This window comes from Carcharodon carcharias, chromosome 2, assembly GCF_017639515.1.
Source record: "Carcharodon carcharias isolate sCarCar2 chromosome 2, sCarCar2.pri, whole genome shotgun sequence".
Lineage (NCBI taxonomy): Eukaryota > Metazoa > Chordata > Chondrichthyes > Lamniformes > Lamnidae > Carcharodon > Carcharodon carcharias.
In genome coordinates, this window is record NC_054468.1 from 27,087,025 (window position 1) to 27,102,303 (window position 15,279).

At 39.6% G+C, this 15,279-nt stretch overlaps 1 protein-coding gene across 10 annotated transcripts in view; it reads right to left on the bottom strand.

Moving 5' to 3' along the window:
• The window catches only part of trip12 (thyroid hormone receptor interactor 12), a 150,400-nt gene that overhangs the window by 57,325 nt on the left and 77,796 nt on the right, over positions 1-15,279 (bottom strand). For all 10 annotated transcript variants that reach the window (XM_041213852.1, XM_041213844.1, XM_041213870.1 and 7 more), the window contains 3 exons: positions 10,279-10,347; positions 2,556-2,721; positions 344-461 (listed from right to left, as the gene is read on the bottom strand). In XM_041213852.1, coding sequence (XP_041069786.1) covers positions 344-461; positions 2,556-2,721; positions 10,279-10,347 — 353 coding nt within the window. The remainder of the gene's footprint in view (positions 1-343; positions 462-2,555; positions 2,722-10,278; positions 10,348-15,279) is intronic.

Sequence of the window (15,279 nt, forward strand, 5' to 3'; positions counted from 1 at the left end):
CCTGCACAACCTATGTACAAAAAAATGCATTATTATTAAATCCTAATTTTGCAACCCTTCAAGGATGTACAAAGCTCAAAGAATTCTGTTCATGGAATCTCTTAGCACAGGTTATTTACCTGTTGTGCCATGCAGGTTTCTTTGAAAGAGGTACCCAATTTGTCCCATGCCCCTGCTCCTTCCCAGAAACAAATAATCTTTTTGGCTAAGACTAGACAGTGGAATGCAGGTTAGGCTAGAGTAGAATCTTCAAGCCATTTCTAACAGAACACATGCAAATTGGGTTGCCAGATGTACAGATCAAAAATCAAAATGTTTCACCACATTTTACAAAACATCTTACCAGATAAGAGAAGTAAGCTCATAAAGTTCTTGTGGACTTCTTGGCACAAGATCAATTTGTTCTTGGCAGCTGCCACTTGAAGCTCCGCAAAGTAAAAAACGAAGAGTTTCTGCAATGTCTACCGAGGAAAGAAAATAAAACCAGATGTTACCTTTTAGTTCACCAAAAGAATTACCTCAATATACACCTGATAGAACACCATCCCACACATGTTTTTTTTCGCTTAGGGTTGAACTATCCAACTAGTTGACTGTGCACGTCTGAAGCCCAAGCTGCAAGCTGAAGTCGCTTAATGAATCAAACTGATAAGAACTTCTTACAGATATAATGACAAATAAAAACATAGAAACACAGAAAATAGGAGTAGGCCATTCGGCCCTTCGAGCCTGCTCCGCCATTCACTATGATCATGGCTGATCATCCAACTCAACAGCCTGCTCCCACTTTCTCCCCAAATCCTTTGATTCCTTTTGCCTCAAAACTATATCTAACTCCTTCTTGAAAACATACAATGTTTTCGCTGCAACTACTTTTTGTGGTAGCGAATTCCACAGGCTCACCATTCTCTGGGTGAAGAAATTTCTCCTCATATCAGTCCTAAATGGTCTATCCCATATCCTCAGACTGTGACCCCTAGTTCTGGACTCCCCCAAGTTTTCCAAGTGCTCATTGGGAACCATTGGGAACATCCTTCCTGCATCTACCATGTCTAGTCCTGTTAGAATTTTATAGGTTTCTAGGAGATCCCCCCCATTCTTCTGAACTCCAGCAAATATAATCCTAACCGACTCAATCTCTCCTCATCTGTCAGTCCCACCATCCCAGAAATCAGTCAGGTAAACCTTCGCTGCACCCCCTCCATAGCAAGAGCATCCTTCCTCAGATAAGGAGACCAAAACTGCACACAATATTCTAGGTGTAGTCTCTCCAAGGCCCTGTATAATTGCAGCAAGACACCCCTGCTCCTGTACTCGAATCCTCTCGCTATGAAGACCAACATACCATTTACTTTCTTTACCGCCTGCTGCACCTGCGTGCTTACCTTCAGCGACTGGTGTACGAGGACACCCAGGTCTTGATGCACATTCCACTCTCTCAATTTATAGCCAGATAATAATCTGCCTTCCTGTTTTTGCTACCAAAGTGGATAACCTCTCATTTATCCACATTATACTGCATCGGCCATGCATTTGCCCACTCACTCAGCTTGTCCAAATCACACTGAAGCATCTTTGCATCCTCCTCACAGCTCATCCTCCCACCCAGCTTTGTGTTATCTGCAAATTTGGAGATATTACATTTAGTTCCCTCATCTAAAATCATTAATATATATTGTGAATAGCTGGGGTCCAGCACCGATCCCTGCGGTACCCCACAAGTCACTGCCTGCCATTTGGAAAAAAAACCTGTTTAGTCCTACTCTATTTCCTGTCTGCCAGTTTTCTATCCATCTCAATACACTACCCCCAATCCCATGCATTTTAATTTTACAAGCTAATCTCTTATGTGGGACTTTGTCGAAAGCCTTCTGAAAGTCCAGATAAACCACATCCACTGGCTCCCCCTCATCAACTCTACTAGCTACATTCTTGAAAAATTCCAGTAGTTTTGTCAAGCATGATTTCCCTTTCGTAAATTCATGCTGACTGTCAAATTCTGTCACTGTTTTCCAAGTGTTCAGCTATTAAATCTTTTCTAATGGACTCTAGAATTTTCCGCACTACTGGCGTCAGGCTGACTGGTCTACAATTCCAATTTCTCTCTACCTCCTTTTTTAAATAGTGGGGTTACATTAATTACCCTCCATAGGATAGCAGGATACCTGTTGTGAAACAATATTAGATATAAAAGGAGTCTATATGAATGATTTATAAAGTATTTTGAAAAGTTGTCATTACCAGTTGAAGATAAATAGTTTCAAAAATAATGAGATTGACTTCTTGCTAAACTGCTCAATGTTGGAAGGAAAAAACATGAGAGCTTCACCAACATTGTCAATATGGTCATTCAGTAAATGGTTATCGAACCAGCTAAACTTAAGACACTGCCCATAATTATGTTGTGTTTTGGAAATGAAAAATTTTAATTCAGCACAATGTGTCATGTTGCACCATATCAGTGTTCAATATTCTAAAGTAAGCACTTCATTTCTGTGATGTGGTCTCTAACTCCTAAATGATCACTTCTCCAACTAGATCCGCAAAATACTTACTTTGCTTCATAAGCTGCACAGCCAGAGTAGGACAGTTCGAACACATCAATGAGAACATGCGGACCACCATGATAAACATGCCAGAGCTGAGAACTGGGGGGGTCACCACCAGGAGCTGCTGTATGTTCGTCAACAAATCACGAGATGCCACCTGCTGCAACAAGTTCTATTAATAGAAATAGAAAGTTTATATTCCTCATAAACCTGATCCACAGCACAAAAAGATATATGAAGATCAAAGACTTTTATTAGCCTAAAATACTAAACCCACCCCCCACCCCCAAACACTGTATAAGCAAAGTTTTAATATGCTGACTAATGTAATCTCCACTTATGTACAAGCACAACTACTTATAAACAAATTACATTTTCAACATTTCCATCTTTCAATGTTTAACACAACAAATAAAAACTAAAGCATTCCGTAAAATGCTAACTTGAACGAACTTTACAAATTGATTTGAGTGCATGTTTCTTTCCTTTGGGTCTTTGCAGTTTGAGATTTGTCTACCTAATGGAGATACAATCTCATGAAAAGCTGTAAAACATTTTTAAAAAATGACAACCTGAAAACATCCCAACAATGGCTTCAAGTGTACCTCATATTTCTTAAGAATCAACTTCTGATGAAAGATCAGAGGAATTAGGGGTATAGTAGCATTGTGTGTGTGTGTGTATAACTGGACAAGTAATCCACAGCCTGGACCAATGATCCAAGGCAAGTTCAAATCCTACCATAGGAGCTGGAGAACTTAAGTTCAATTAGTTCAAGGAATAAACTCAATTAAATAAGATCTGGAATAAAAAGCTAGTAATCAGGTGACCACAAACTACTGGACTATCCTAAGAACTCATCTAGTCCCCTGATGTCCTTTAGGAAAGCAAATCTGCTGTCCGCATCCGTCTGGCTGACGCACAACTCCAAATCCACAGCAAGATGGTTGGCTCTTAACTGCCTTCTGAAATGGCCTAGCAAATCACTCAGTTGTATTCAAGAAAGTGGTTCACCACTACCTTCTGAAGGACAATACATGCTGATCTTACCAGCGATGCCCACAAATCATGAATATGCTTGTGTAACAGTGTAATTCCCAGCTTAAATGTAATAGTGGAAGAGGAAACAACTTGGAAGGGCAATAGGGTTCAGCGAGTTATTTTCCCTTTTGTGCCATAAGCTTTTAAAACAAATTGGCTCTCACAGGCACAATGTTCTTTGATTTGAACCTTCAATACTTGTCTCATTTTCAATATATGATGTTTATCAGATGACATTACTACAATAGATCTATTTGGCTCAGTTTTGACTAAATCATATGGTTGCAATATGCATAGTACATACTTCACCCCGAGAAAAATCTAGCATGACATTACTAAAGAACTAAAATGATCTTAAATGAAAAGCTATTTTATCACTTCAAATGTGTTTTTTTAAACAATTAGGTTGAAGTAAATGGCCCAATGAACTTGATTGTAATTTTCACTTGCCCATGATACACAGATAAATGTGTAACAAATTAAAATATTCTTATACCATCCTCCATTAACTATCAGAAAATGCATAAGCTGCCTCATTTGATTGACTTCCATATGATTAACGAATGAATGAAAAATTAAGAGAAAGGGTAAAACAAGAGTAGGAGTTGAGGGCAATTTTTCAGAATGGTTGCAAGAAAAGATAAGTGCCAAAGAGCTCATTTCTGAGCTGACTTCAGTTCACTATATAATCGATTAAATCTCAGCCTAGAGGGAGTAGTGTCAAAATTTGCAGACATGCTAAAAAATAGAAGTAATTGTTAAGGCCAAAAAGGAAACTGTAGAGACATATTAATAAGATTGGAAAATGGTTTAAAAACTGAGACAAGGAAATTCAATTTCAGTAAATCTAAGGTGACACATTTTGATCAAAAAAGGTAGTAGTTATCCTTTGAACAGAAATAGGCTTGATGCTGTGGAGAAGCAGAGAAATTTGGGATACAGGCTCATAAGGTGATGAGTCTGTAAAACAAAAACAAATTAAATCCAGGTTTTATAATAAGAGGTACGAATATAAAAGCCAGGAGATAATATATAAAACCTTAAGTCTTAACAGGTGCAGTAAAGCAATGATTGTTACTGGACTAGTAATCCAGAGGTCTTGGCTAGTGATTCAGCAACATGGGCTCAAATCCCACAGCAGCTAGGGAAATTAAATTCCGTTAATTAGTAAAGGGTGGAATAAAAAAAACTAGTATCAGTAATGATGACCATGAAACTACTAGTTTGTTGTAAAAACCTATCTAATTCACTAATGTCCTTTAGGGAAGGAAATCTGCCATCCTTACCACTCTGGCCTGTGATTCCAGACCCACAGCTATGTGGTTGACTCTTAACTACTCTCTGAAATGGCCTAGCAAGTCACTCAGCTGTACTGAAGGTGGCTCACCACCACCTTTTCAAGGACAATTAAGAATGGGCAACAAATGCTGGCCTTGCCAGTGACACCAACATCCTGCAAATGAATAAAAAAAATTCTCATTTAGAGATGGCCATTTCAGTTTTTGATATTTATCTGCAATTTCCCCAACCATCCCATCAGTAGTTTGAATTGTGACTGGTAAGCCATTGCCTAATTTTCACCTAATGCACCTCATCGTTATTCCTTTCATTTTTCTAAAGTATATATAAGCAGCCATCTAAATGGAGATCTACAAGAACTGTGTCCCTTCTATGAATTTGGTAGCACAGACATCTGTCCTCTCATCACTCTACAGCGGGTGTGTTACTTCTGGCCTCAATGTAATTAGTTTCTTTTAAAAACACAAAGTAATTTAATTGTGGGTCTACTGCAATCCACTCATCTTCACTGTCAGTCAACATCAACAAGAGTTCCTGTTGGCTGCTCAAAAATTTTTCCCAACATCCACAACTGCTGTTATCCAACAGCTTTCCAGAACTACATGAGTGGCATCAAACTCAGGCTCCTGAACCATTAAAATAAAATTCCATGACTTTTCCATGACTAACCCATGTTGAAGGCAACATTTTCAGTGACTTTCATGCAAAAGATCAAGCAAGGAGGTCTTGACTGGCAACATGCAGCATTTTAGAGCACCAGGTGCTTGTTCCTTACTTTGGTTCCCTGCTCCAGCTCTGAAGAAAACGCCCACCAAGTCCTCCCTCTCCACAACAGAAATCTGAAACCGACACTAACATAAATCTCTTCTCACGTGAGGCAAAAGTGGGGGGGGGGGTTGGGTACTGAGAAATGTGGCACATACGACTCGGCCAGTTACTGTGCTGTTCTGGCGATGTCCAAAGTAGCCAATCCAATGACTGGACCATCCCAGTTGACAGGCTACTTATCAAATCACTGCTCTTCTTCTGGCAGTCTCCAAAGCAGAAAATCAGCAGTGGAATGAACAGGATCAGGCAGGAGGAGATAAAAGCTGCACTGGATTCCGGTCATGCAAAGCAAAGCAATTACAAAAAGCTGGACATGGAAAAATATTGGAAAAAGCTGGAATTCCACCTAAAGTAAGAAAAAGTCTCATCCTTGTCTTTATAAATTTGCATGACTTTTCAGCGACATCCTTTTTTGGAAGTTTTCATGACTTTTCCAGGTTTTCGATGATCCGCAGGAATCCTGGCACATATCAGTTTGTCAAACGATCAGTTTATCTTGGACACAATGGTTTTAATCACAACTGATGCTTGGTCACTTTTGGCATTAACTCAGGTAACCAAGGAGGAAGCCATTGCTCAAATGCACTCAATCTCCTGGTTAATTTTCCAATATAATGATACTAAAACAAAAACCATTAAAATCAAGTTGTCACTGCCGATGGATGCCACCCATACCTACTGCCACTTAGCACTTCCATTGTGCTTGATTAGCAGCTAATCAGGTCCACCATTGTTAGGACCAGCAGTGGGGATCATTGTATCAGCTCCCTGAATCCATCTTGCCTAATTTCCACTAATTTCACCAATATGTGCAGTCATTCAAAACAACTGGCAGAATGAGTTGGTACAGTTTTCTTTAAAAATTGGGCCAGGCAAATTGCAGAGTGTAAGCAAAGATGGTATTTGGTTCCAAACTTCTATGCAGTTATCCACATAAAACAAAACATGTCAGAAAACCAAAATGGAGCAGAGGAGATAAAGAAACAACCCCTCCCCACAAAAAAGTTTGAGGGAAACATATTTATTGGCTTTGCTTAGGCACAACTTTTGAAATTAGCGTATACAACTCAGTGCTCCACAACGACAACAGGGAACATTCTTTACCAATGTAAAGAATTTACAGCTACTGAAAAAGTGAAATTGTCAGCACCCTAGACTCAATGCAGATTCCAAGGATAATAAAAACAGAAAATGCTGCAAAAACTCAGCAGGTCTGACAGCATCTGTCAGAGTTAGCGCTTTGAGTCCGTATGATCCTTCTTCAGATTCCAAGGATCTCAGCTCTACAGATACGTCTTGTTAGGGATTTCTGGTCAATTTTAATGTTTCAAAAATGTCATTTTCCGGAAAGGAATAGGTGCAGGCCACATCAAAAGTTACATGCAGCCAAGCTGAAAGGTAGCTTTGGCTCAATCGAAGCACTCATGCCTAAAGTCAAAAGCCTATGGGTTCAAATTCCTTTCCACCGATTAAGGGACTCAGATTTGAGGTTTTGGGCAAGAGATGCGAGAGGATGCGACAAGAACTTCCTTTACACAGCTAGTAGCAATGACTCGGAACACTGCGTACGGGTGCAGTGGAAGCGGAGACCATCAATGATTCCGAGAGGAAATTGGATGGGTACTGAGGAAAATAAACTTACAGGACTACGGGGATAGAGTGGGGAATGAGAATGACTAGATTGCTTGATGGGTTAAATAGCCATTATGGTAGAGGAGGCAGCTATGCTGCTTTGAAATCAAAAGGGAATATACAGTGGAAAAATATCCCAGCAATACGGTCTCAGAAAAATACACAAGCATTGAATTTCGAGCTTCAATTCAACCAGTCAAATTGGCAGGTCTAACAGTTCCTGGATCTTAACTCTAAGGCTTATTTTTTCCCCCAAGGCTTAAAAAATTGATGAAGCCAACACTTACTGAATAAAATTATCCAACAAATGTACAAATTAAATGCTTAAAAAAAAGTGATGAGTTAAATTCATTATAGCTAATTTGTCTTCTTTGGCTTCTATCGTTTGGCCACAAAATCAGTGGTTAAGCCAATTAGTTTGCTGTGCTTTTCAAATATGGTTAGTAGCTTAGATTCTAAAGCCCATCAACACACCCAGCTGGCATGCATGATATGGTCTAACCAGGGGAGACAGAACTCTACAGGTGTTGCAGCCAAAAATTCATGTGGAATCTTCCTATTGATAGAAATAAAGCAGGCGAACAAGACACAGCAAAATTCTACACCAGGAACTAAAAAAGAAAACTGATAAAGTAATTGAGCATGTACAAAACATCCAAAAAAGAACGTAGCACCAAAAAATTCCTTTAGCTGAATTTACAACAACAACAGTAACTTATATTTTTGTAGCTCCTTTAACGTGATGTAACATCCCAAAGCAGTTCATAGGAGCATTACAAAACAAAGTGCGACACAGAGCCAGATAAGGAGATATTAGGTCAGATGACCAAAGCATGGTCAAAGAGGAAATGCCTTACAAGATGGAAATAATGTAGAAAGTCAGAAAAGCATAGGGAGGCAATTTCAGAGCTCAGGGCGCAGGCAACTAATGACAGAGCCAACAATTGTGAAGCAATTATAATTAGCAATGCACAAGAGGCCACAAGTAGCAGAATGCAGGCATCTTGGAGGGTTTAGGGGCAGAAGTTACAGTAATAGGGGGGGCAAGGCCATGGAGGGATTTGAAAACAGGGATGAGAATTTTAAAGTCAAGATGCTGCTCGACACAGAGGTGATAGATGAACAGGGCTTGCTGTGAGTTAAGACATGGGCAGAGTTTTGGATGACCTCAAGTTTATGAAGGGTAGGATATGGGAGACCAGCCAGGAGTGCTTGGAGCAATTGAGAGACAATGAAGCCATGAATGAGGGTTTCAGCAGATGAACTGAGGTGGGGGCAAAATTGGGTAATGTTATGGAGACGGAAAGTGGAGTCTCAGTGATGGCACAAATAAGGGGTCAGAAATTCATCCGGGGATCAAACGTGATACCAAGGTTGCAAACAGACCGACTTAATGTCAGGCTGTTGCCAGAGAGAAGATGGACACAGTAGCTAGGAAACTGAATGTGGAGTAGGGACCAAAAAATTATGCTTTCAATCTTCTCATTATTTAATTCAAGGAAATTTCTGTTGATCAGTATTGGATGTTGGATAAGCAGACCGATAATTCAGCAACAGTCAAGAGATGGTGGTGGTGAGGTAGAGCTAAACGTCATCAGCATGCCTGCAAACTAATGCTGTGCCTTCGGATGCTGTCACCGAGGGACAGCATGTAGATGAGGAGGAAAGGGCCAAGGATGGATCCTTAGGGGACACCAGAGGTAACAGTGCGGGAGCAGGAAGAAAAAACATTGCAAATGCTTCCCTGGTTACAATTAGATATATAAGGATAGAACCATTCGAGAGCTGGACAGCAGTGGAGAGATGTTGGAAGATGATGATGATGTGGTCAACCTTGCCAAAGGTTGCAGACTGGTCAAGGAGGACAACGGGTGAAAGTTTACATTTGTCATATTCACTTACTGCCTTGTTAAGAACCGTTTCAGTACTGTGGCAGGGCAGAAACCTGTTTGGAGTTCTGGGAAAGATGGGAACAGAATTGGGAATAGCAATATATTCAGGGGCATTGGAGACGGAATAGAGATTGGAGATGGTATGATAGTTTGTAAGGACTGTGGGGTCAAGAGCTAGCTTTTTGAGAAGGGTGATGACAGATTTAGGGACACACCTAGAGAAAGAGAGAACAGTTTACAATATTGGCTAATGTGGAGGCCAGAAGAGGAAGTTGGGTGATCAGATTAGTGGGAGTAAGATCGAGGGAACAGGAGTTTGATTGCATGGACCACATGAGCTCAGGAGAACATGAGGAGGGATTGTAGAGAAAGATGAGGGCTAAGGCAGGAGGAAGCATTAGAGGAAGTTTTGTTAGGTGGGATTGCAGAAGGGAGGGACGTGACAGCGGCAGCCAATTGTCATTAAAATTGAAACAATCCAAAATTAGTCCATGAGCTCCTTGCACTCAACTCATATCTTCTTCCAATTTCTCTCTCAAATCTGCTGTTATCAACCCTCCCCTCAAAAAACACCCTTGACCCAACACCCAGAGATGTGCTACTTATGAAAAGTGTATTGATTAAAAAAGTAAAATTCAATTAACTTTTAGATAAACACTTTCAGAAACAAAATATCTGTCTCGTTAAGGTGCTCTTGGTCACATAAATCCCCTCCATAAAAAGATCCACCACAGACTCTTTCAAATGATGAAGTGAGGTTTGCATTTCCCAATTCCATCTAGCAGGCTAAAAGCAATTTGCATTTCAGGTGCCAACTTCTAGTACTGGACCAAGTTTAGAAATAAACACCACCACAAATATACCAACTGCAGGCAGCTGATATGAGCTGCTTTGTAAATCAAATATGTTCAACAAGTTTTCCTTCAACACAATTTTTATAAAATAACACTGAAGGAAGTTTGACTTGACAACTTTCCAATCCTCCTACATATAAACTGGAAGTGTCCTCGGTAAAATGTCATATTTAAATATCTTACTTCTTCATGTTGAAAGTTGTCCACCAGTCGAGCAAAACACAGGCAAGTACTTTCGACAGATTTCTTGTCCTGATCAGAAACAAAAAGTTGCCTTTTTAAACATTACACCAGGCCACAAATTAGCAATTTTCAACTACAATCACAAAGCTATTGCAGAGGATTTAGTATCATTAGCATATCAAAACTTTTCTTCATGTATAGCATTTAGCAGAAAACAGAATCAAACTTGGTGAAATAACTAATTCAGCTTAAGGTTATCTGACAGACATTTGACTTTTTTTACTTATTCCATCCATATTCTACTGCCTTTTTCCTTCCAAATGGGCCTCTCCTATGTTGTAACCATTCTATGATTCTTCTCAAAGAATGGAGTTTATTATTTTCTCTGGCCAAATTTATTGAACTTCATTTGTACTTATACATATTAACACTATAGCAGTTAACAGAACCATAGAAAAGTTATGGTGCAGAAAAAGGCCATTCAGCTCTGTCTACACCAGCCAAAAAAAGAAACTAACTGCTCATTTTAATCCACTTACCATCACGTAGTCCGTAGCCTTGAAGTTACAACACTTCAGATGCAGATCCAGGCACCCTTTAAATGGGTTGAGCGTTTCGATCTCAACCACCAACTTAGGCAGTGAATTCCAGATGCCTTCCCACCATCCGGGTGAAAAAGTTTTTCTTCATGTCCCCTCTAATCCTTCTAAAATCTATGCCCCCGGTATTTGATCCCTCAGCTAGGGAAAACAAGACCTTCCTGTCTATCCTATTTAGGCCCCTCAATTTTCTACACCTCAATTAAGTCACCCCTTAGCCTCCTCTGTTCTAAGGGAAACAACCCTAGCCTATCCAATCTCTCCTCATAACGGCAATTTTCAAGCGCTGGTAACATTCTTGTAAATCTCCTCTGTACTCTCTCTCCAGAACAATTATGTCATTCCTGTAATGTGGCGATCAGAACTGTACACAAAATTCAAAATTCCAGCATTTAATACAGTTCCATCATTACACCCTTGCTTTTGGATTCAATACTTCACCCAATAAAGGAAAGAATTCCATATGCTTTCTTGACCACCTTGTCTACCTGTCCTGCCACCTTCAAGGGCCCGTAGACATGCACTCCAAAGGTGCCTCATTTCCTCAACCCCGCTCAATATCTTCCTGTTTATTGAGTATTCCCTGGCTTTGTTTGCACTCCCCAAATGATTGAATTCCATTTGCCTCTTCCCCGCCCACTCAACCAAACCATCGATATCATTCTGGAGTCAAAAGCTATTCTCTTCACTATCAACTATGCTGCCAATGTTTGCGTCATTTGCAAATTTCCCAATCATGCCTCCCACATTTAAATCTAAATCATTAATATATACAACATATACAACATACAATATACAACAGCAAGGGCCCAACACAGAGTCCTGTGGTACACCACTGGAAAACATTTTCCATTCGCAAAAACATCCATCGACCATTACCCTTTGTTTCCTGTCACTGAGCCAATTTTGGATCCAACTTGCCACCTTTCCTTGTATCCCACGAGATCATACTTTCCTGACCAGTCTGCTATTGAGACCTTGTCAGTATCTTAATGAAATCCATGTAGACAACATCCACTGCACTATCCTCATCAATCCTCCTTATCGCTTCCTCAAAAAATTCAATTAAGTTAGAAAGACACGATCTTTCCCTAACAAAACCATACTGACTATCCCTGATCAACTTGTACCTAAGTGACAGTTTATCCTACATCTCAGAAACCTTTCCAATAATTTGCCCACCACCGAAGTCAGACTGACTGGTCTATAATTTTCTGGCCCATCCCTTGCACCCTTTTTAAATAATAGTATAACGCTCACAGGCCTCCAATCGTCTGGGACCTCACCTGTATCTAGTGAGGATTGGAAAATGATCCTCAGAGCACCTGCAATTTCTCCCCGGCTTCCTTCAACAGCCAGGGATATAATCCATCTGACCCTGGTGATTTATCAACCTTCATGGATGCTAGTCCCTCCAGCACTTCCCTTCTATGCTTATTGTATCTAATATTTCACACTGCTCCTCTTTAACTAGAAGCTCTGCATCATCCCTCTCCTTAGTGAAGACAGAAACAAAGTACTCAAGGACCCTGCCCACATCTTCTGCATCAACCCACAAGTTACCATGTACACATCTATGATAGGCCGTACCATTTCCTTAGTTATTCTCTTGCTCTTAACGCACTGGTAAAACACCTTGGGATTTTCTTTGATTTTACCAGCCAATATTTTTTCGTATTCTCTCTTCACTTTCCTAATTTCAATTTTACTTCACCCCAGTACTTTCTATACTCCACTAGGATTTCTACAATATTATGTCTTTTGCAACTATCATAAGCTTTCTTTTTCTACCTTATCTTGGCCTATATGCTTCTGGATAACCAGGAGCCTCTAGTTTTGGCAGTGCCACCCTTTTTCTTTGTGGGGACATGACTACACTGTGCCCATAGAATCTCACCTTTCAATGCCTTAATATTGTGAGTACAAGAAGCCATTTCAGTTATCCAATAGATTTGTTTCCTTGTTGTATTTTGTTATAATTATGGAGGTTTGTAAGATTTATGTTTTGAGGTGGTCTTTAATTTAGGGTAAAATGAAGGGGGTCGCACGACCTGTTCTGAAGTCTGCCTTTGTAAGTTCAGATGGTTTGACTGATGGGACATCAAAGGAAGGCTTAGACTGTTTTACTGGGAAGAAGTTGCAAAGTATTTATGCTTGGATACAATGGCAGCAATCTGTGTTTTAAGTCCCAGAAACAAAAGTGTCGAGAATGTCAGGTTGTAAACAGCTGTGCTTTAAGCTGTCCACTTAGTTCCAAGAGGAAAAAAAGAGAGTTGGTCCTCAAAGATAGCTAATCAGCTTTTCTCTTTCGGTGCAAGGTGAATAGGTTTCACATTGCCATAAGGAAGGGGGCAGAGGAAGCCATTTTTGAGATCAGATTACAGGCTTCCCTACAATTAAATGAATCAGACAGATCAGTTTTTTTTTGCATGGCCCGCAGAGAAAAAAGAGGTTGCTTTGGCTTTGTGAGCTACCACAGCCAGATTTGGGAGGGAAATAGTCTCTAGTCAGAGATACAACCCACAGCCATTTAAGAATTCCAGGAGATTTGTCCTGGTGTGGCCAGGGGAAAGAATCATCAAAACAGGTTTTACTGCTGGTGGTGGATTTAGGAAACACTGAAAATTGAGGAAAGCACCTAGTAACGGTCACGCAAAAGTTCACTACTTGGTGAAGTGGGGATACAGGAACCCACTGCAAGCTGGGAGCAACTGTGGACTGTTTGCTACAAGGACTAATTCCATGGAGAGTCCAACGGGTGATAAGTATAAAAGGGGAGCTTTCCTTTCTGTAGCTTAAAGTACAAGTTATCTACAAAAAGAGAATAGTGTTCAATCAAGTGCTTTTGTCATTTGTTACAATCAAAGTTTTAAAATACAAAATCTGGTTGTGTCATTCTTTCAGCTATCAACTAGGAGTTGGAAATTTTTTGTAAGAGAGATCCCTACAGAGATCATAACAATTTGAAGTGTTCCTTTATTAGAAATTGATTTGATGTTTAAAGTTAATACATTAGAATTCTGTCCAGTCTCAGATGTTTTAGCTGGTTGTGCAGGAATCTGGTTGGTCTTCCCAATGAATTTGCATCTGAACTTATTCCTTCCTCTTTCCCCAGAAAGAAGCTCAATTTCTTACACCCAGCTGTTACCACCCCCTCCAAATATAAATTCTTAAAAGTCCATTAAAATTTATGCTCTCCCATCTAGATTAGCTTGGGAAAATAGCATTACAAACAATGCAAAATTGTGCTTAAACATGCTTTCAGCAACAGTGTACCAAGATTGGAAATGGACTATTAAATGGTATGGTCACCAATTTTACTCAAGTAAACACAGAACTGCTTTCAACGTATAGCAGTATCTAAAATGAAAATGAAATTTCCTTCTATCACACTATTGTATTTAATGCTGCCTTGAATTCACTGCTTACAGCTTTTTTAAATCTGAATTTTCTAACAATAATTTACTGAAGTTTTACTGAAGGGTGTGTCTTTCCTGGGACTAGTTCAATGACAGTGTACAGTTTTCAAATGGGAGAGGGTTTGTACGTGAGCACATTTTGGCAGTCTTTGAATAGGATTAATCATATTTTAGTGTTTCACGTTCAAATATTATTGATTTCTATTTAGAATTTATATCTCAGCTCTTTCAGGGCACTTTAGCTTCCTGCAATGTTATAGCCTTTGGGAAAAATTCATTTAACACTCAATTAGTTTATTTAAGTGAAGATAGCAAAAAAGAATTTGAAAAGTTTGAGATACAAATTGCAAAGGCATTTAAGGGAAAGCTTTCATACAATTGCATTACCAATGCTACAAAGGAAAAATCCAAAACTAGGGGAGTAATGCTTACACAAAATATCTCTCGTCTACGCTGTTATTTCTTCTATGCTCCAAAGTGATGAGGGGCAGAGAAGGTACAGACAAGCAGTGGAATTATAGTTACATAAATTAACTCAAAAAACCTTTAGCTTTGACCAATGGAACAGTGAAGGGTTGTATCAGGCGTGGGTGAGAGATTTAAAATTAATGGCATGGAAGTGAAAAATACTTTCCAATGGTTAGCTGAACACTAAAAAAGGGATACAACCTTAGGACCAGAGGAGTGAAAAAAAAGAGCAAGTATGCAACCAGGGAATTTTGCAAGCATTTAAAAAGATATGGGGTAACGCATGAAAACTGGTTAAAGTATGAAAATAGGCAGAGAGCGCTCCAGCAGAGGAGCTAGCAAAGGCTAACTGCCTCCTCTTGGTAGATTCCTTGAATGGACACTCAAGTCCCGAAAAAATCTTTACCTACCATGAGTGCCGTTTAATAATTTTAGGAATGGTTAATTCATATGAATGTGCTTGTGGTAGGTGGACATTCAAATATATAAAATACTCAGGCTTTTGAGTATGAATC